This window comes from Hyperolius riggenbachi, chromosome 5, assembly GCF_040937935.1.
Source record: "Hyperolius riggenbachi isolate aHypRig1 chromosome 5, aHypRig1.pri, whole genome shotgun sequence".
In the NCBI taxonomy this organism is placed as follows: Eukaryota; Metazoa; Chordata; class Amphibia; order Anura; family Hyperoliidae; genus Hyperolius; species Hyperolius riggenbachi.
Window position 1 is genome coordinate 51,253,162 of NC_090650.1, and position 20,458 is coordinate 51,273,619.

At 40.6% G+C, this 20,458-nt stretch overlaps 1 protein-coding gene across 2 annotated transcripts in view; it reads left to right on the forward strand.

Moving 5' to 3' along the window:
- The window catches only part of GAD2 (glutamate decarboxylase 2), a 131,277-nt gene that overhangs the window by 83,489 nt on the left and 27,330 nt on the right, over positions 1 to 20,458 (forward strand). The window contains exons 7-10 of one of the 2 annotated variants that reach the window (XM_068235658.1): positions 4,633 to 4,748; positions 14,117 to 14,196; positions 16,985 to 17,039; positions 19,416 to 19,532. In XM_068235658.1, coding sequence (XP_068091759.1) covers positions 4,633 to 4,748; positions 14,117 to 14,196; positions 16,985 to 17,039; positions 19,416 to 19,532 — 368 coding nt within the window. Of the gene's footprint in view, positions 1 to 4,632; positions 4,749 to 5,625; positions 5,727 to 14,116; positions 14,197 to 16,984; positions 17,040 to 19,415; positions 19,533 to 20,458 lie in introns of those variants that run through there. The other variant, XM_068235659.1, reaches the window with a different exon arrangement.

Sequence of the window (20,458 nt, forward strand, 5' to 3'; positions counted from 1 at the left end):
TAACTTTGATGAATCCTGAAATGAAGTTAACAAATTCGGTATTTTACCAAACTGTTGTTAACAAATTTGCTAAGTGTTGATGAATCGAGGCCATAGTCTATCTCGCTCACCTCTGCTAGTGTGGACCTAACCTTATGCAGTCATTTGCAGGATTGTTTTGTAACATGGCATTCTCAGGTTACATTTCTATGGTTAGTGTCATTGTAACTGTGTTTGTATCAGGATAAGTTCACAGTTGTTCCATTGTCTAATCAACAAATATTTGGATAACTTCATACTAACTTGATATTCTCTGGGCCCCAGAGTATGCTGTACAGCTGGTAACGCATTCTTTTGCTACGTGGGGCAGTGGAGGGCCGGCAGACCGATATGATATCACGTGGTGGGTGGGGTGAGAAGGGCCTACAAAGTATCAGATGTCACTTGGCCAAGTTGATCAGCCTGGCGAATCGATGGCTGAGCAGCGGCCGGTCGCTGGCTGGGGACTGATGTAGCTTTGCCAGATTATCAGTAGAGGTGGTAGTTATCAGCCACCTCAGCCAGCATTAATCTAGCGGGTGTACGGGGCTTTAGATTAAGTTAAGCACTGTGGAGGACCTCTGCTGTGCAGTAGTTTAGCCTGTCCTGTGGACTTTCTATCATGTTCGTGTTTGCCCACAACTGAGAGAACTATCATTATAGAGTACGGAATTAAAGGGGCCCATACACTGGTTGATTTCAGCCATTGATCAATGGATCAATTCTATCGGATCGATCGATCAGAAATCGAGTCTATCAAATCTAGCAATTGATTTGCGGCCGATTTTGATCTATTTTGATCTATCTGACAGGATGGAAAATCTAGGTCGATCTGCTGCTGGCAGCAGATCGATGGCCCATAGAGTTGCATTGGATCTAATGGTGCAGTAATGCCTTTGGATTGATTTTCAGTAGATTTCCAATAGATTTCATCCTGAAATCAATTGGAAATCTGTTCTTAGTGTGTAGCACACGTCAGATAGATTCCTGTCAGATTCAACCTGACAGGCATCTGACAGAAATCTATGTGATGGTCGAATCTGCTGCAAATTCTATAAGTGTATGGCCACCTTAAGGCATTAATTAACTCCCTTAGTATGGTATCTTTTTGAAGTGTTCTTGAATGAAACCAAAACTACTCAAAATTGTTCAGTTTCTGTTTTTGTTTTTAACGGCAACACTTTAAATTTATATTTTGACTTTATCCTGTGATGCTTTCTATATATGAGCAGCACGGTGGCGTAGTGGTTAGCTTTCTTGCCTTGCAGCGCTGGGTCCCTGGTTCGAATCCCAGCCAGGGCACTATCTGCAAAGAGTTTGTATGTTCTCTCCGTGTCTGCGTGGGTTTCCTCTGGGCACTCCGGTTTCCTCCCACATTCCAAAAACATACGGATAAGTTAATTGGCTCCCCCCTAAAAAATTGGCCCTAGACTACAGTACTTACACTACATAATATAGACATATGGCAATGGTAGGGATTAGATTGTGAGCTCCTTTGAGGGACAGTTAGCGACAAGACAATATATATATATATATATATATATATATATACACTGTACAGCGCTGCGTAATATGTCGGCGCTATATAAATACTAAATAATAATAATATATGACTTTAGTTCTCTTTATTGACAAAAGCTTTGTCCGGGATTCTGACCACTGAATAACTACTCTGGTATTTGTAATTCTATAAACTCTGTTTTGTTGACTACTGGGTTTTTCACCTAGCTTTGATAATTGTGCTAATTATTGAATATGCTTTGACTTCTTGTTTCTCAGGCTAATGTTGGCTCATAATTGCCCTGCAGAATGTAGATCTGATCCTTAAAGGGAACCTGAAGCGAGGGTGATATGGAGGCTGTCAAATTAATTTCCTTTCTAAGTAATACCAGTTTCCTGGCTGCCCTGCTGATCCTCTGCCTCTAATACTTTTAGCCATAGACCCTGAAAAGCATATGCACCACAGGCATTTCTGACATTACTGTCAGATTTGACAAGATTAGCTGCATGCTTGTTTCTGGTGTTATTCAGACACTCCTGCAGCCAAATAGTCCAGCAGGGCTGCCAGGCAACTGGTATTGTTTAAAAGGAAATAAATATGGCAGCCCTCATATACTTAAAGGAAACCTAAAACGAAAAAAATGAGTTTCACTTACCTGGGGCTTCTACCAGCCCCCTGCAGCCATCCTGTGCCCTCGTAGTCACTTATGGCTCTTCTGGTCCCCCGCTGCCAGCTAGTTTCGTTTTTGCCGACTGGGAGTCGGACGACCGCCATGCATACCTTTTTACGCATTCCCGCTGGTGCAGGAAGCTATGGTGGACATTAACACTTACATTTTTACCCATTACGGGTACAATCCGTAAAATGTTATGCATTGTACCCATAATGCGTAAAAATGTACGTGTTGATGTCCGCAATAGCTCCCTGCACCAGCAGGAATGCGTAAAAAGGTATGCATGGCGGCCGGCCGACTCCCAGTAGGCAAAAACGAAACTAGATGGCAGCGGGGGACCAGAGGAGCCATGAGTGACTGCGAGGGCACAGGATGGCTGCATGGGGCTGGTAGAAGCCCCAGGTAAATGAAACTCATTTTTTTTTCGGTTTAGGTTTCCTTTAACACTTCATATTCCCTTTAAGTGCTTGTTGGTAAGGTTATCTCAAGGCTGGAGATCATTCGAGATCATAAATGGTCCTTCAAAACTGTTCTGGATTCTACAACCACTAATCCAGTAAGCTTACAACAACTGTTCCTATGATTTGATGTGACCAAGCAAGGTTGACAATTGACAATTGCAAATCTTAACCACTAAGTGGCAAATCATATTCAATAATCTCAGGTCACAAGTCATCAAGGATCACTCTTGATATCTACTGATCACCTTCCAGAAGATATCTAAATATATTTGGCCTAACTGTTTTAACTGATTATTATGTTTTTTGTATTACTATTGTTCTTAGCGAGAATTGCCATTGTAGGAAATATAACATTTGCAAACAGAGGGCAGTTATGACTGGATAAGGCATTTCATAAATTGTCGGATCTAAAAAATCCTTCTATGTCTTGAAGCCCAACTTAACCCAAAATTGAACAAGGCAGATTCTATTAGCTGTCAGGAAGATAAGTGAATATAAATAGCATATAGAATCAGAATAGTGCATAGAATACGTAGAAAGCAAAGATGGGTCGCTGCAACCACCACACTCACTTGTCACCGGGAGCAGGGAATCAACAGGCCATATAAATGTTGATAAGGAAAAGGAATCCTGCTACACCAGTGATGAAGTAAAGGTCCAATTTTTTATTGCAACATTAGTGGACACTGGACAAGACAGTACAATAGCTAATAGAATAGTATTGTCTTGTCCACTAATGTGTCAATAAAAATTGGACTTTTACTTTACGACTGGTGCAGCAGGCTTCCTTTATTTTTGTCAAAGTGCACAGAATACTTTATTTTCCTTGACCAAAGGGGTTTGCCACTGCAATACAGCTTGCTTGCTTGCTTTCTTTCCTCTCTGCCCAATTCATATGGTGGGTGGGTCAAGTCAGCAGTAGCTATGTCCCACCAAAAATAGGAAGTGAAGTATATACCAGACTTAATTTGTTAGAATCGATGCATACAGCAATAAATGTGTCTACAGAGGTGGGACTTAATTACAGGAAATAGGTTGTACAGCAGTTGTAAAACCTCAGGAAATTAGAGGCAGGAGAGGTCTTAAAGAGTACTTCTAGTGTTAAAGATCAAGCCTGTCATGGATCGGGGACTCAGGGTTAATAACTTGCTCGCCTGTAATTCATTAGGCAGGTAAAGCTCCGCTTCTCCAGTGGCATGACAGCCACCACATTTTTCCAAAGTTTCTGAAGCTCCGTAACCACCCCTTCCACATTGCAGTGGCCTGCCCCCAGCTCAGCAGCTGCCAAATAGGCCATGGGCGTGGAGTGGGCCGTGGCAATGCAGGTGGGGGTGACCAGAGCTTCAGCAGACTTTTAAAAAAGTGCCATGGCACTTGGCAGCTTTTCCAAGGGAGGTCAGAGCTCCTGTGTAATGAATTACAGCCGAGCAGGTGAGTAATAAAAGCTAATATCCGATAATCATGGCAGCATTAAGACAGAGCCTTCTATGAGATGCTCTGTCTTTTACGCTTTTACTCTATAAGCCTTGTGCATTGCTTGCACAGTTGCAGGCAAGCAGAGCTACACAAAAGGTTTTACGAATCGGAAAGTTGAGTTTCAGATTAGATACTGTACAAATTAACACTAATTAACCGTGGTGCATTGAGAATTTTTTCTTGTTTAATTTTGGCTTTTACTTGAGTTTTAATGTTCACTCCGGGAGATTTAAAGAAATAAATATGCAGCAACATTCAGTGACATTGATTTCATTGATCTTTAGACCTCCAACTAAGCGCAGAGGTATTTATGAAAGAACATGGACCTCTCTGCACATGATTGGATGTTTGACGTCTTCCTAAAGGAATGTTGCTGCAAATTTCCTTTTGTAAATCACTCCCCTGATCACATACAGCAGAAAGTACTTTATTCCCGAACAGTATGTTGAGCAATGTGCTAATAATTCAATGGAAAAGTAACAATGTATTACTGTGGACTCCAGGTGGTGCCATATCTAACTTGTATGCTATGTTGATTGCACGTTTCAAGATGTTCCCAGAAGTAAAAGAGAAAGGAATGGCAGCAATCCCGAGACTGGTTGCCTTCACATCAGAGCACGTATGTCTCTATAATTCTTTCATCATTCTATTTTTCTCAGCAGTATTCAATGTAGTAGCTGTAAACCGAAACTGAAAAATACTATTTAAAGCAATCCTAATATGTTAGATACTAATCTAAGTAGTGGAAAGTCTCTAGGTGGTTCAGAGGCTCCCTGGATCCACCTATGCCCACCATTCCAATGCAGGGTCCCTCTAAATTTAGTCAACTAAGTGAGTCAAGTAGCTTCCTTTAAAGCAAACCGAAAGTGCGAATGCTCTGGTCCACTCCACAGCTGCTCACATCAGATAGATGAAGAGGTCCACGTTGAAATGGTGTAGTGTAGAAAGATTCGAGAAGCATCTAGACCATCCTGAGACTTCCCACTACTTAGTGCGGTATCTAACTTTTTTCTATTTTCACTTCAGTATTGCTTTAACAATATTCAGTCGCAGTTTGTGTAATGATAACATGTGTTACATTAATGTTTGTACTAATGTGGAGTTACCCTCTCAAACCTTTGTCTAGCTTCAGGCTTTATTGCACTAGCCCCTCCTTCTACTCACAATATTGCCAATCATTTTAAGAAAGGAAGGAAGGAAAGAAAGGGGAGGCATGGCCTAGCTACTGCTCACCACCCCTCCCAATCAGGATGCTCTGGGGTCTCTGTCATGGCCGGATTTCCGCACAGGCCGAATAGGCCCGTTCCTAGGGCGGAAGAAAAGTAGCAAGAGAGCTGGGGCGGCTGTCACATACCGGCAGCAGATCAGCCGATGTTCGGCAATCAGCTGACTGCTCCAGCTGCGCTGTAGTCTCTCCTGCATACACGCAGCATGAGAGCGCCCTCCCTTCCTCTCCACTCTGATGACACTGGTGGGAGGAGGGGCTAAGCACTCTGCTTCCTAGCCAGATAGCCGAGCCGGGAGATTCAAGAGAGGAAGAAAACTGGCACTGTAAGCAGCATGGAGAGGGCTGCGGGGAGGGGAAACAACGTGCATAGTAAGTGTGAAGTGTGTCTCTCAGAGTATAAATGTATTGCTGCTAACTCATGCAGTCACTCAGCCCTTACGGACTATGGAGTGAGTGCCCAGCTGGGAGCTCTCTGTCTCTCTCCCCCTCCTTCCTTCCCCCTCCTTCCAAGCCAGTGACTTGTAGAAAGTGAGGCTGCTGCGTGTTTGTGTGTGGGGCGAGCCCAGCAATCACTGCAGCCTCATCTATCATCAATGACGAGATAAGGAATCAGTCAGAGCTGCCTGGCTTTATGTGTGAAGAGGAGAGCACACAGGAAGTAATGAGAGCAAAGTCAGGCTGTGGTAATCCTTCAATGACTGAAACCTGTGTGACTGACAGTAGAAATGATTTTACATCTCTCTGCTCATTGACAGAATCCTGCTAGCCTGGCCATAATCTGCAGTGCTTCCTTCCTTTACTCCCAGCATGCTGTATTTCATGCCACCTCATCACTCATTCTGCTGTCCTCTCCCATCTCCTGTCACTCTCACTGCTTCTCCCCTTTACCCCCCCCCCCCCCCCCCCCTCCTTCCAGTCCTTAAACTTCATACTCTCTCATCCTATCTGTCTTTCCCTCTTTACATCTCCAAAAGCATCCCACCACTGTGGCATGTAATGCTTTTAACCCCTGCTATGGGACCACAGAAGTGCAGGGCAGATGATGGGAAAAATCTGGTTCCAAACGTGGGGTTTGTATAAACAATGGCACCGCCGCTGCCCATGTGAACCAGCTCTAAGTTTAATATAGTGCTCATGTCCTCCATACCACATTACAGAGTAAATTGTCATGTCAATGATTATCCTCAGAGGAGCTCACAATCCTACCATAGTCACAGTATAATGACCTACTTATTTATTTACATACTAATTACTTATTGTGTATTTATATAGCATTCGCATCTTCTGCAGCACTTAGTCATGTCACTGACTGTCCTAAGAGGAGATCACAATCCAATCTTACCATAGTCATAGTATGTCCTGCTATATTATTATTATGTATTTATATAGTAGTGACATCTTCTGCAGCGCTGCCTGGACAGAGTACATAGTAATGTCAGAGGAGCTCACACTCTAATCCTACCATAGTCATAGTTTAATGTCCTACCATATTATTATTATTATGTATTTATATAGCACTGACATCTCCTGCAGCACATTACAGAGTACATAGTTATGTCACTCACTGCCCTCAGAGGAGCTCACAATCTAATCCTACCACGGTCATAGTCTAACGTCCTACCATACTATTATTATTATTATTATGTATTTATATAGCACTGGCATATTCAGCAGCACATTACAGAGTACATATTCATGTCACTGACTGTCCTCAGAGGAGCTCACAATCTAATCCTACCATAGTCATAGTATAATGTCCTACCATATTATTATTATGTATTTATATAGCACTGACATCTCCTGCAGCACATTACAGAGTACATATTCATGTCACTGACTGTCCTCAGAGGCGATCACAATCTAATCCTATCATAGTCATAGTCTAATGTCCTACCATATTATTATTATGTATTTATATAGCACTGACATCTTCTGCAGCACGTTACAGAGTACATAGTCATGTTACTGACTGTCCTCAGAGGAGCTCACACTCTAATCCTGCCATAGCCATAGTGTAATGTCCTACCATATTATTATTATGTATTTATATAGCACTGACATCTTCTGCAGCACATTACAGAGTACATAGTCATGTCACTGACTTCCTCAGAGGAGCTCACACTCTAATCCTACCATGGTCTAATGTCCTACCATATTATTATTATTATGTATTCGTATAGCACTGACATCTGCAGCAGCACTATATGCCTAGCCTCACCCTAAATTGACAAATTGCCTAACCACCTTTTTTTTTTTTTTTGTAAATTCCCAACCCTGACCTGATATCCTGATCTATCAGTATCCCTAACCCCCCTCCATCCAATAACACTATCCTAACCCTGCCAATGTCATGGGGCAGCTGGTGATAGTGGGCCTAGGGCGATAAAAAGTACAAATCCGGCCCTGGTCTCTGTTGGAGGTGCAGGTAGCCACCACGTGGGGAATGCAGCTTAAAGGACCACAAAAAAATTAAAATTTGAAATGCATATAAACACATACAAATGAGAAGTATGTTTCTTCCAGAGTAAAATGAGCCATAAATTACTTTTCTCCTATGTTGCTGTCACTTGCAGTAGGTAGTCGAAATCTGACAGGGCCAACAGGTTTTGGGCCAGTCCATCTCTGCATTGGGGATTCTCAGCATGGCCTTTTTTTTTAAAAGATACTCCCTGAAAAGTACAGTATTTATACAAAAATGCTGCCCAGCCTCCCTGCTTACTGCACACTTTATTGGCAGTTGGACTGTACAGCTGCCGTTCATTAAGTGCTTTTGAAAGTAACAAAAGCCCTAAGAACCTCCCAATAAGGAGATAGGCTAGTCCAAAACCTGTTGGTTCTGTCAGATTTCTACTGCCTACTGAAAGTGCCAACAACATAAGTGAAAAGTAATTTATGGCTCATTTTACTCTGGAAGAAACGTACTTCTTATTTTTATGTGTTTACATGTATTTTAATTTGTATAATTTTCACGATAGTGGCCCTTTAAATGCTGTGTCCCTAGTTATCTGCAAGCGAGAGGGATACGGACTAATGGTGGTCACGTGATTTCTTTTTTTTTTCCTTCAAAATTAAGTTGCTTAGTTACTTAATATAAATAATTAAATGATGTGATCAGAGGGAGGGGTTAGTGTTATTAACTGTGAAGCTAGACAGGAAATGTAAAATACCTGACTCTCTTTGTGAACTGACTTGGTGGGAATTGTGTACATTCATGCAAATTTTATGCTTGGAACTGGGCTAATTAAATGCACTTTGTGATGATTTTGATTGTTCCAACCCACGTGGCATACAATTTGCATAATATTTGCATTTAAAAGGATTCATTTACATGCCATTGACCACCACTAGTGGTGCCGTCTCATTTCACCTAACTGCACAATCATGTGATGTATATGGTCCAGACCCTTGCCTAGGATATGGTGGATGCGGACAGGGGTGTATATTGACATGGTCTCGTATAGTACATACCTAGGAAAAAGGAATGGGAAATGATAAAGAATACAAATTGCGCTTCAGTTTTACATACAGTAGTGAGTTTATTACAGAGTTATAAGAGCAGTCTATACAGTATATAGAGGATATACAGTGTTTATAAGAGCAGTCAGCCTTTTGTTATTGTACTGTAGGTAAATGTTAAGCATTGCCAGTCTAGCTAGTCATTCATATAAAATGATTATCATTAAAAAAAACAAACAGAACAACCAAACTATATATTCCAGTTATACAGCAGATACAGTGTGATGAGCTGAATTATTGGCTGGCTTATTCTTGAATCTTGAGAACTTTGGCGCTCGTCAACCTTAGGGAACCCAGTAGAAAACTTCATAGGGAACAGTTCTCGACTCACAACACTCTCTACAGCAAGGAAGGGTTGTTGTGATTGGCCGAATAGTGTGGGCGTAGTCTACTACAATCTATCTGAAACCTAGCAGTTTGAGAGGGCGCTGTCTACCCAATCACATTAGCTGAATTGCCCTATGAAGTTATCTGCTGGGTCCCCTAAAGAAGACTAACGCCAGAACTTAAGCTACAAAATCATTATATATCGTGCAGCTTTTTACCCACCTGTTTTAGTTTTTCTCCTCTTGTACTGGGAGTGTTTCTGCTCCTTTTTTTTCTTTTTTCTTTTTGCATTTTATAACCTAAAATAAATTCAGAGTTTAATAACAAGCCAAACTCCAACATAATGTAGAGACTACAAAGTAATTTCGCTGGGGGAAGGCAGATGTGAGTAATCAATCAGTCTCCTGCCAATGCTTTGAATGAGCTGCTCTCCCAACAGGGTCCGTCTCCAATCACACTCTATGCAAATGCAAGAAAAACAATCCAATAGGGCACTATCTTTTTAGTATTCAGTCACAAAAGGTATAAAAACATTTAAAAGATGTAGGTTAAAAACTCACATATCTGAGCCCCAAGGTTTGTAGTGTCTCCAGTCGTCCTTTCCTGGTGCCCATTAGCGAGACGAACGTTTGTTCCAGCTTTTTGAACATATTAAGCTGTTGGCCACGGCACCTGAAAGAGCAGTCAAGGCATTGATCCACTACAAACCCTAAGGTTAAGATATGCAAGTTTTTAACCTACATCTAAACTACTGGTGCACTCCTCCTTCTTTGACTTTGCATAATACAGAAACTGGAGACCCAGGATCTCAAAACCAGAGATCTTACAATTTAATCAGCTTTCTATGAACTGCAAATCCTCTCTCATGTAAACACATGGGGCCATATTCAGCAATCTCCAGTAAAGTTCTCATATGTAGGAGCATGTTGTAAAATTGTAAAATTTAAAATATTTGCATATAAAATGGAGATTTGCCATGGGGGAATTCTCCTTTCATTTTTTTTATTTACAAAAGCACTTTCTGAATGGCAATTGCTCAGTCAAACTGCCAAAATACATACCTTCCAGGGATTGCTTTTGTAAAGAAAAATACTGAGAATCTTCCATGAGGAAATAGACAAGTCCAAAATCTGTCAGATTTGAAGGATTTTTGATGCCTACTGTGAGTGACAGCAACATAGGAGTAACCTATAATGCATTTACTCTAGGAAAAAGGCACATTTTATATGTACTGTATGTATTTTAAATGTTACCATTTTCTGCGATAGTGGTCCTTTAAACTGACAAGGTGGCTTGCATTGTGCAATTAGTGCGACCCGTGTTACCTAGGTAATGCAAGTATTGCTCGGGTAACCCATATTACACTACATGTGTAGGGAGCATTACTCTAACAACACTTGTGTTAACTAGATACAGCAGAATGCTCTAATTGTGCAATCTGTACTACCTTGTCAGTATATGTAACAGTAAAAATTCCATGCGCTCCAAGAAACAGAGCTGCACTGCAACTTAACTTTTGTGAATATGCCCCATGGTGTCTACTGAATGGAAGAATGATGGAAAATGCAAATCAGCTTACTATTGTCCTTCCTACTTTGACTTGTGCCATGGTAACACCTGACTGACCCACCCACCAACTGAATTCGCAGAGGACAGTGAGCAACCTGTACTGTAGTGCCATGCACACTTGGTTCAGGAAGAATGTATTCTCTTCAGCAGTTTGTTTCTTTACACTGTTTATTTTCACCCACCACCCTGATTGCTATTAAAATGTTCCCTGTTTGATTTTGGTTTTCTTTGGTCTTGTGTGTGATATAAACTGAATCAGAGAAGCTGACGAAAGGATCTAACCTTCACGATTACTGTCTGACACATTAGCATTACCATTTACTGTACAACTGAGGGGAAAAAGCACCTATTAGTCTTTCCATCTCACACATGGTAATCAGAGTCTGCTTGGCACTTAGAAAAGAACATTGACAGTAGTGACTCAACAGGCCCTGCGAATAACACTTGTAATCACAGAGTTCTTGTTATGCAAAATTGCCGAGCTGAAGTACTTCAGAGCTGCAATGACCTCGATTGCACTTCATTTCCATAAGCCAGTCGAGCCCGGCCACCGCTGTGCCAGAGGTTGTGCATAGATGGCGCCGTGTAGCCTCTTAATGCAGAAAATTATCTTATTTTCTCTCCGTGATTTCCATTAATTATTGCTGGCAGCGGAGAAGCAGAACGTAGCATTAAAGCCTCCAAGTTAAAAATATTTCAAGTTAGGTACAGCAGTTAATGAAATGTTAATGCCAGAAAAGTTTAGAAGGTCCTAATACAGAGATATATGCATTTGATGATTCTCTCCACTAAGTATATGTTTTTAAAGCAAAAGTATATAAGTAAAATGTAAAAATTTTTTCTAACTGACCCCTAAGTATTCCAATGATATATCCCTGCCTCAAATACCTCCCATACTCACCTAGGGAGGTCCTCAACGTAGGAGCCAAGTGACCCCACTGACTGACCAGACAGCCATGCAACTGAAGCGAAACAGAGCCACTTTGGCTCCACTCTGCACTGTCCAGCCTCCTACCGCTTCTACAACCACCCGCCCCACATCCCAGAATCCTCTGCATCACTTGCTAAAGCCATTTTCCCCACCAACCAATTTACTGGAGGAGGTCAGTGGCTGTAGAAAGCATGCCTCCCCTCCAATGAACTGCAATGGGAAGAGGTGAGTCGTGCAAGTGTCCTTCCCCACCCTTATGTACCCACAGGACACGAAGCAACTACTACGATGCTTAGAGGTGCTAGCTTAGGGTAGAGGGAAGTCCTCCTTAGTGTTGCGTATGGGGAGTGGAATGGAGAAGGACAAAATCCAGAAAACATGTAAATGGGCTATATGTTTCAATATGCATGTTTAACAATGTACAACAGTGCCCAAAATCTAAACTGAGAGGCTAATTTATCAAGACAGGAGTGGTAGCCCATAGCAGCCAATCACAATCTTATTTTTTTTTTTGTCTGAAAGCTGATTGGATGCGCTAAGGCACTTGATGCAGCAACTTTTGGTAAGGTTTGTGCATCAGGTGGCATGAGAGATAAATCTTGAGCTAACACAAATAAGGAGTAAGAAATCATAAGCCAAGTCAGACCAAAGATTAATCAATGATATGACATAATTCATGAAATACATTTTGTGACTCAGCCCCTTTGTTCCTTATTGCTGTACCTTTCTCTGCCTTTCCGTGAGTTTGACACTTTGGGACAAAAGAACCGTGACTAATGTCCGTGTAACTTATAACCTTATTGGTAGCCATGATAGTTATGATTCACAATCTTCGCTTTCCTTAGTCGTTTTCATTGTAGGTCATTTTGAAACTTTGCAGAATTTAAAGACCTAACCCCACAAATGTAGTACATTTTCTTTCTGCTTTGAACGGGAATCTACCCTGAGAACAATTTGATTATGAAACTTTAGCCCTGCTTTTTGGAGATCTACCCTAATTAATGAAGGTGGATATTTGAAACATATCAACTTTAACTTTGGTATGTTTTTGTTGTTGTTGTAATGGTTGATTTCACATTTTTCCTCCATACCTATCCCCCAACCACGACCACTTACAAGCTCAAATCTTCTCTTCCACCCACTATTAATAAAAGCCTCCAGCTCTGTCACTGAGTTACTTATCACAATTTCTTACTTTTTTATTAGTGAAAGACGTGACCATAATTAAAGGACACCCGAGGTGAAAATAAACGAATGAAATAAACAATTGTATCTATCCTCCTTCTCCTAAAATTGACTTTTTAAAACATTCCACAGTCTTATTTTATATTTAAATCTACTTTACGTAAGTTTTTACTGTTTTATTGTTTTTTCTCAATGACGCATTCATTGAAGTATGCCAGAGCTAAAATCTAGGAACTATTGACCCTTTTTTATTTCTTTCCTGCTCTCAGAAGCCATTTTCTGCTAGGAAAGTGTTTTATAGTTGTAAATTCTTATCAGTGAGGGCCGCACTGTAGTCTGAACCAGTCCTGACTCAGACAGGAACTGCCACTTAGGTACCTGAAGTTTAACTCTTTCAGGCAGAGAAAGAAAAAAAAGGAACACAGCATGGTCATTTATGTGCTAGACACTGTACATACATGTCTATCTCATCATGTCACATGTCATCTCGGGTATCCTTTAAGTGTATCCCATAATGCCTTGTGTTGTGACGATCCTTTATGTAGAAAAACATGGTTCCTTGGTGGCATGAGGAACTGGAGAGGGGGGAGGGGGAGGATTTGTGGCCTTTCAAACCATTCAATTTATTTAGCATACCACTACAATATACCAAAATTATGACACTGCATTAATAGCAGTGGATATTGTACTGGTTAAGGGCCCCGCCTCTGACATGGCTCTTCCTATTCAGTAAGCCAGTAACTATTCAGTAAGGAGTCCTTAAACAACAGTTCCTGACACTGTAGGGAGGCCTACTGAGCATGTGCAAGCACTTTGATTCTGACAGGAGAAAAGTGCTATAGAAATGTTAGAATATTGGTGAGAAAATGTTGGTTCTTATCTGAGAAGTGAGGTCCCCAGACCTTCTGGCCAGCCTCTGAACACTTTACAGAAGATATCACTAGTATCTCATTGCTGTCATTTGGTTGATTTTTTTTTAATTATTATTATTTAATTTCACATCTTGTTGCCTTATTTCTACATATGCAAGTTTCTATAAAATTGTGAATTTTTTTGGTCTACGTATGTATAAAGTTAAATCGATTTTCTCTGTCTTTAATTATTTTGCCTACATAAGTATATGCGGTGTTTGCTTTAAAACCAGACCAGCTTGGTGGGAAGATGTTTTAAGGCAGGAAGCTATTAACCGCTGTAAACGCATTGAACTGTAATTCCGAATGCTCTTTTTCAGAGTCACTTTTCAGTAAAGAAAGGAGCAGCTGCCTTGGGTATTGGCACCGACAGTGTGATCCTTATCAAGTGCGATGAAAGGTACGCAAGAACCTCCAAATGTAATTGAACATAGATTAAAGTGTGAGTCATTCTCCGATTTAGGTCACAGAAACTTGACACGTGAAATGGAACGAGCAGTCGCCAAAATGTATTTGCTTTGTTGAAGTTCATTACATAAAAAAACAGTGACCTCAATTTTCCCTCGGTTGTCAAATGTATTCGAACATGGCTTTGCAAACATGACAAGAGGTAATGGAGTCCACTGTGGTTGAGGAACAACATCAAGCCCTTGTAAACACGTTTTTTGCAACTTGCAACATTTTGATGTAGTCATGGAATGGAGGAGAAATCCAAACGCTCTAAACCCCCACAAATACATACCCACTGGTGCAGGATCTGGTCAGCCAAGCCATAACGTACAACAAAAGGCTATCCACAGACTTCAGTGAGGTAGATAAAAGCTGGTATTCTTTATTCGAAACAATCCACACAAAAAGACATGAACATCCACAGGATCAAAATGACGCTTGTTGGGCTCAGAACATCCTCTTATTAGTCATAGTCTACGGGCATATTCGGAGTCCGCCAAGCACCAGTTTGATCCTGTGGATGTTTATATCTTTTTGTGTGGTTTATTTCAAATATAGATTACCGGCATTTATCTACCTCACTGAAGTCTATAAATACAATACAATATAATAGCAGTAGTCATCAAGCCCGCCCTTTTAAAATGGACGCTAGGGCTTAGCTGCAACCCCCCTCACTACCACCTTTGCCCGGCATGCAAGCTACCCTCCCTGCCTCGAGCAATCCCCGCCGCATGCACGCCGCGCTCCCCCTGCACCCATCCTCCTGCTCTCCAACGTCCGCCCGCGTGCCACACATGTGCAGTAGCGCAAGTACACGGACGCAGGGACAGAAGAGGACGCAGGGACACGGGGCTTTTATTGTAGAGAGTATTTGTAAAGGTTTTTTGTCCCATAGGACTTAAAGCGCATAGATATGTCTCAGATTAATACAGAGTTGCAGGCTGGACTGTGTTACAAAGGAAATAGTCAGCTGTTCATAAATGCCACGCTAAACAGGTGCTTTTCAGTTTGGACTTAAATGCTTCCAGGAATGGAGATGACTCCTTATTGGGTGTGGCAGGGAGTTATAAAGTGTAGGGGCAGCATGACAGAAGGCTCTGTCTCCAAAGGTTAAATATGGATAGACAGTTGGTAAGACAGACAGAGTTGTCTGTCTTACAGAGACAGAGACCTGACAGAGACCTGAACTCAGAACGTCCTCTCTGTTCTTAAAGCTACAAAACAGCATAATAACCTTTAAACAAAAAACTTTCTTTGTTACAGCTGATACAAATCCTAAAATAAGTCTGCACTGTTTCTATTTCCTGATTTATGGAAGCAGACTGCTGTTGATTGTTAACAGCCTGCACTTTCAAATGAACTTATCTAGGATGGCAGTCATGTGACCCAGGGGAAAGATCAAATAACAAATTGTGGTTAGACACAGATGAGGGTGAATTAGACTAAACTAAACTCTCTAAATACATACACAGTGCATTTCTCTATGTTTTTCTTCTGTCCGGTCCACTTAAAAACAAAAGTAAGGGGAAAAAAAGGAATAAACCCATTTTTAGTACCTGAAAATTACACTAACTTGTGGCTATAATGCCCTAAATTGACATCTGATCAGCAATGCACTATACATTATTTCAGCCTTTTTTAAATTGCATTTCAATCCCACTGTTCACAGTTGAAAATGGAAAACCAATACTCTGATCTCAGTGCGTGCAAAAGCTCTAAGGGACAAGTACGAGAGAGAGAATATTATGAATATTATAGAAGCGCACATTTCGAGAAGATAAAGGTACATACTGTTAGTATAGGCATAGAGTCTCAATGTTCCACTGGACATCATAGCTGCCAACTGTCCCTCTTTTGGAGGGACAGTCCCTCTTTGGGAGCCCTGTCCCTCTGTACCTCTTTCCTCCTCATGTGTCCCTCTTTCAGGACTTTGTGCCTCTTTCTATGTAAATATATATATATATTTCTCTACTAAAAAATGTTTGGTTGACTCTAAACTTTATTCCCATCCTTTAAATTGATAAATAGCTATTTTTAAAATGTTACTATGAAGGAAAATGAGCCAGGATAGAAAGGACCAGTGTGGTTTAAATTATAAAACAACATTTTTTCTAATGAAATCTTTATGGCATGCGTGACTAGGGGTGTGGTGGGGGCGTGATCAGGGTTGTGGCAGGGGCGTGGCTTAAGTGTCCCTCTTTCTCATCTCAAAAAGTTGGGAGGTATGTGGACATACTGAAGGGAAGGGGGGTGATGTATGTCAGTAATGTAAGTGGGGTTACAATCAATCATGGAAGTCTGTTGAATTAATAATCAGAGTCAATTTAACCATTTCCTGCAAAACTGATGTTTTAAAATGTGCATTTTTAAATATTTTTTTTGCGATAGTGGCCCTTTAAGGGGCCAGAAGTGTCCGCTCCCGGAAGGGTTAAGAAAGATTTAGGAAAGATGACAGCTCTGCAGATTATTAGGATTTGTCTTGATGAATTGTAGATCAAACTATAAAAACAGGATAATAAATAGAGACTAAACTATCTATTATGCGTTGCTCGGACCATCAATGTTCCTGCTAAATTCTAGTAACACTCTAGCAGTGCTTTGAAGTTCTAGAATGCTTATATTAGGCAATATGAAAGGCATTACTATGAGGCATGTTATCCTCTGTTATTATATAGTTATGATTTGGCACGGGGAGATACACGCATCTGAAATACTCACTTTTATGCTCCTAATTACAGGGGGAAAATGATCCCATCCGATCTTGAAAGGAGAGTCGTCGAAGCCAAACAGAAAGTATGGACCATTCATACACGTTCCATTGCACTGTTATTTGTAGGGGACTGGGGAAGGGGATGCTATTCTAATCTCTGCATGTAGACGTTTCTGGCTGAAGTGGGAGATGTTGAAGTCTTGGGTGGATGATTTATAAAGAAAAATAGAATCTTTGTACAGAAAGGTCATTTGCCCTGTGATAAACAGAGGTATAAGTACTAAGCAGGACTGTTTCTGACCATGTGGTGCCCCAGGCAAGGCACCTATTGTCGCCCCCTAATCTTGAGAATAGGAAGATTGAAGCCTACATTCAGTGACGTTATGTGTAGAGCGTGCCCAGCCACAGGCGCGGTCGAGGATGTGTGCCGCCAGGCCAGCGCCTATGTACCGCTGAGGGACCTTGCCGACCAGGAAGTGGTAGAGAGGCAGGCTGCCCATGGACTGTTCTCAGTAGATTAGTTCGCTCCATCCCTAATTAAAGTGGTTCCGAGGTAAACTTTTACTCATTGCATAATTGTGTTCCTTTCATATAATTTATAGGGCATTCCTCAATACTTTTTTTGTTTGTTTTAATACTCTAATTCCCTCTAAACTAAACAGGCCTCACCCACAGCTTCTCCAGTGCCTTGGCACTCTCAGACCCATATAGCAAGGGGTTATGGGAGCTCAGCCTGGGCAGGAGGAGGAGGAGGTGTTACTAGCCAGGGATTTCAGAGGCAGAGGAGAGGAGGGAGGAGGAGAGGGGAGTGAAGTTTTCACAGGCTGAGGGCTGGAGATGCAGATCAGCTTGCCTGTGTGTAATGATCGCAAACAGAACATGGCTACTGTCATTGTATTACAGGAATAAATAATCATATACTGTTGAAGCTGTTTGTAGCTAGATTTGCTGCGTATATATAGACAAGTCACTTGTTATAGTTAGTTTTTCATCTCGGATCCGCTTTAATACCGGGTCAAATATGCCTAATGGCTCAAACTCACGTTAACCACATAACAAACCCTTTCTACAACTCTTATGAGTAGTGATGAGCACAAATTTTGCATAATCGTAATTTCACATCGTAATTCACAATTACAATGCAAAATTGTGATTCAAAATTTCAGGTAAAATCGTAATTAATTTTGTTTGTAAATGTAATCAGGAAACGTAATTTTGCAATTTGGCGTAATTTTCGTATAATTTCTTGCCAACTTAAGTGGTTGATAGCAAAGCCCCCATATAGGCTACCATCACCATGTGTGTTGAGGGGAATTGTGGGAACAAGGCAAAAAATAATTTTTGAAACAGACCTTGGAGTTTTTAAAAAAAAATACATTTGGTAAGTATAGAAAGGAAAAATGTTTTTTTAAAGGGTAATTTTTCTGAGTTTAAAAAACGTTTTTCGCAAGAAAATGTTCACATTTTTTTTTTGCCTTGTTCCAACCCTTCTGCTTAACATACATTTTGTTATTAACCTCTAAAGTCTGAACAAAATTACGTGACTTTACAAAAGGATTACAGAAAATCTGTTGAATGTCCAAATCATAATTCCGTACGGCCGCAATTGCGAGATTTCGCGTAATCGTAATTAGCAGATTACGATCATAGCTACTTATGAGGATTGCAGTATCTAATTTTGTACCGGCTCGGGTACACTTTAAGCAGTGATACAGTCAGTCAAGGTAGGGTGTGGCCTCTGTTCATATCAAAGCAACTCCTCCTCATTGATGATCATGGGCTGTAAAAACACTGAGAAATTCCTTATTTTATCTGAAATGCAGCTTTTTAGTTAAAGTAGGAGGATTGGAACTAGCATTTTAAAGAGGATTTTTTTTACAAAAAGTAGTAGCAGGGGAAAAAAAATAAATACATTGCAAAGAGAGAAGTTAAAAAATAGAAGATAGATCAAGAAATGATTGATACTTGCTGTTTAATTTCTGCATGTTGTTTGATCCAGGTTGGGGGTTATCATCTTTACTACTGGCAGACATGAAAAAACAGCACTGACTTTCCCTATAAACAAAACCACTAACAATGTGATAGGCTAAACATACAAACACATAAACACATGTATGCACAGAAGGAGATGTTTGCTTGGCAGTTGGAAAAAGCCATTTCCCACAATGCAACAGGGTTCAGGAAACTGTCAAGGCCGTGGCCCTGACATCACACCGTGTGAGGGGTTTCACCACAATATCAGCCACACAGACCCCCCTGATGATCTTTTTGAGAAGAGGTAAAGATTTCTCATGGGAAAGGGGTTATCATTTAGCTACTGATTGCGATGAAGTTCAATTCTGGGTTAAAGTTCCTCTTTAAATACATCGTACATCTTCTATATTGTCTGTTTTACAAAAATGTGAATATTAGAGCAATAAAGCCTGTACAGCTACTGAGATCTGTCTGTTCTTCTGCAGGGATTTGTTCCATTCTTTGTCAGTGCCACAGCAGGAACCACTGTCTATGGGGCATTTGACCCTCTTGTTGCCATTTCTGACGTCTGCAGAAAGTATAAGATCTGGATGCACGTTGATGTGGGTATTTACTTGCATTATTGTCTGTACTTGAGATAAAGTAAAGCTTGTTATATTCAAAATAAATGGCAATGTTCCAGCCTATCCTCATTTTATAGATCATGAACAAAATTAACTATCATCATTTTGAACTTGGTGTGCTGAACAATGGGATTCATGGATTTTCAAGAAGCACCAATGTGTGTTCAGTGAATATCAATTCCTTGCTACAGTTATTTCTCTTCAATTAACTTAATGTAACAAATGAAGTACTTTGCTTAAAGCAAACCTGAACTGAAAATTAAAAGACAAAATAAACATACACTTGTCATATTTACCTTCCATGTAGTCTACTCATCGATCTCTCTCTCCTCTTCTGCGTCCTGTTTGTCCAATGTGATCAATAGAATTTTCCCTCCACCATTTTGAAAATGGCCATTACCCCATAACAGCTTCCTGGTCAGCACACTGTTAAACTGTAATATCCCCCACTTGAGCCATAGGGAGACATGGACATTACCTTGCTCATCAGTTGTCCTTTCAGTTATAACTGACAGCAACTGATATATTTCAGTTCTGACAAAATGTTGTCAGAACTGGAAGGAATTGTTGCTAGAAGAAAATGGTGAGCTCCTGAGAGGAACTGACGGTGAGGTAAGTATGTAATATATATTTGCAGGTACAGTGTGTGTTTATTTTAAATAGCTTGGTTCGGGTTCCCTTTAAGGTGCAAGTATATCCTTCAAATGTATATGAGAATGTAGCCTCTATTGTACTGTGTTTCTTGTTTAAAAAAAAACACTTAAAACTAAAATTTCAGTTACTATTGTTAGGTAAATAAAAGAACATTTAACAGAATTCCCAAACATTCCCTATGTGTAAAATGTTTACTTTCAGTGCAGAGAGCAGTACAGCCTTGTTTATCTCTGGCTAATTGGCAAATTTAA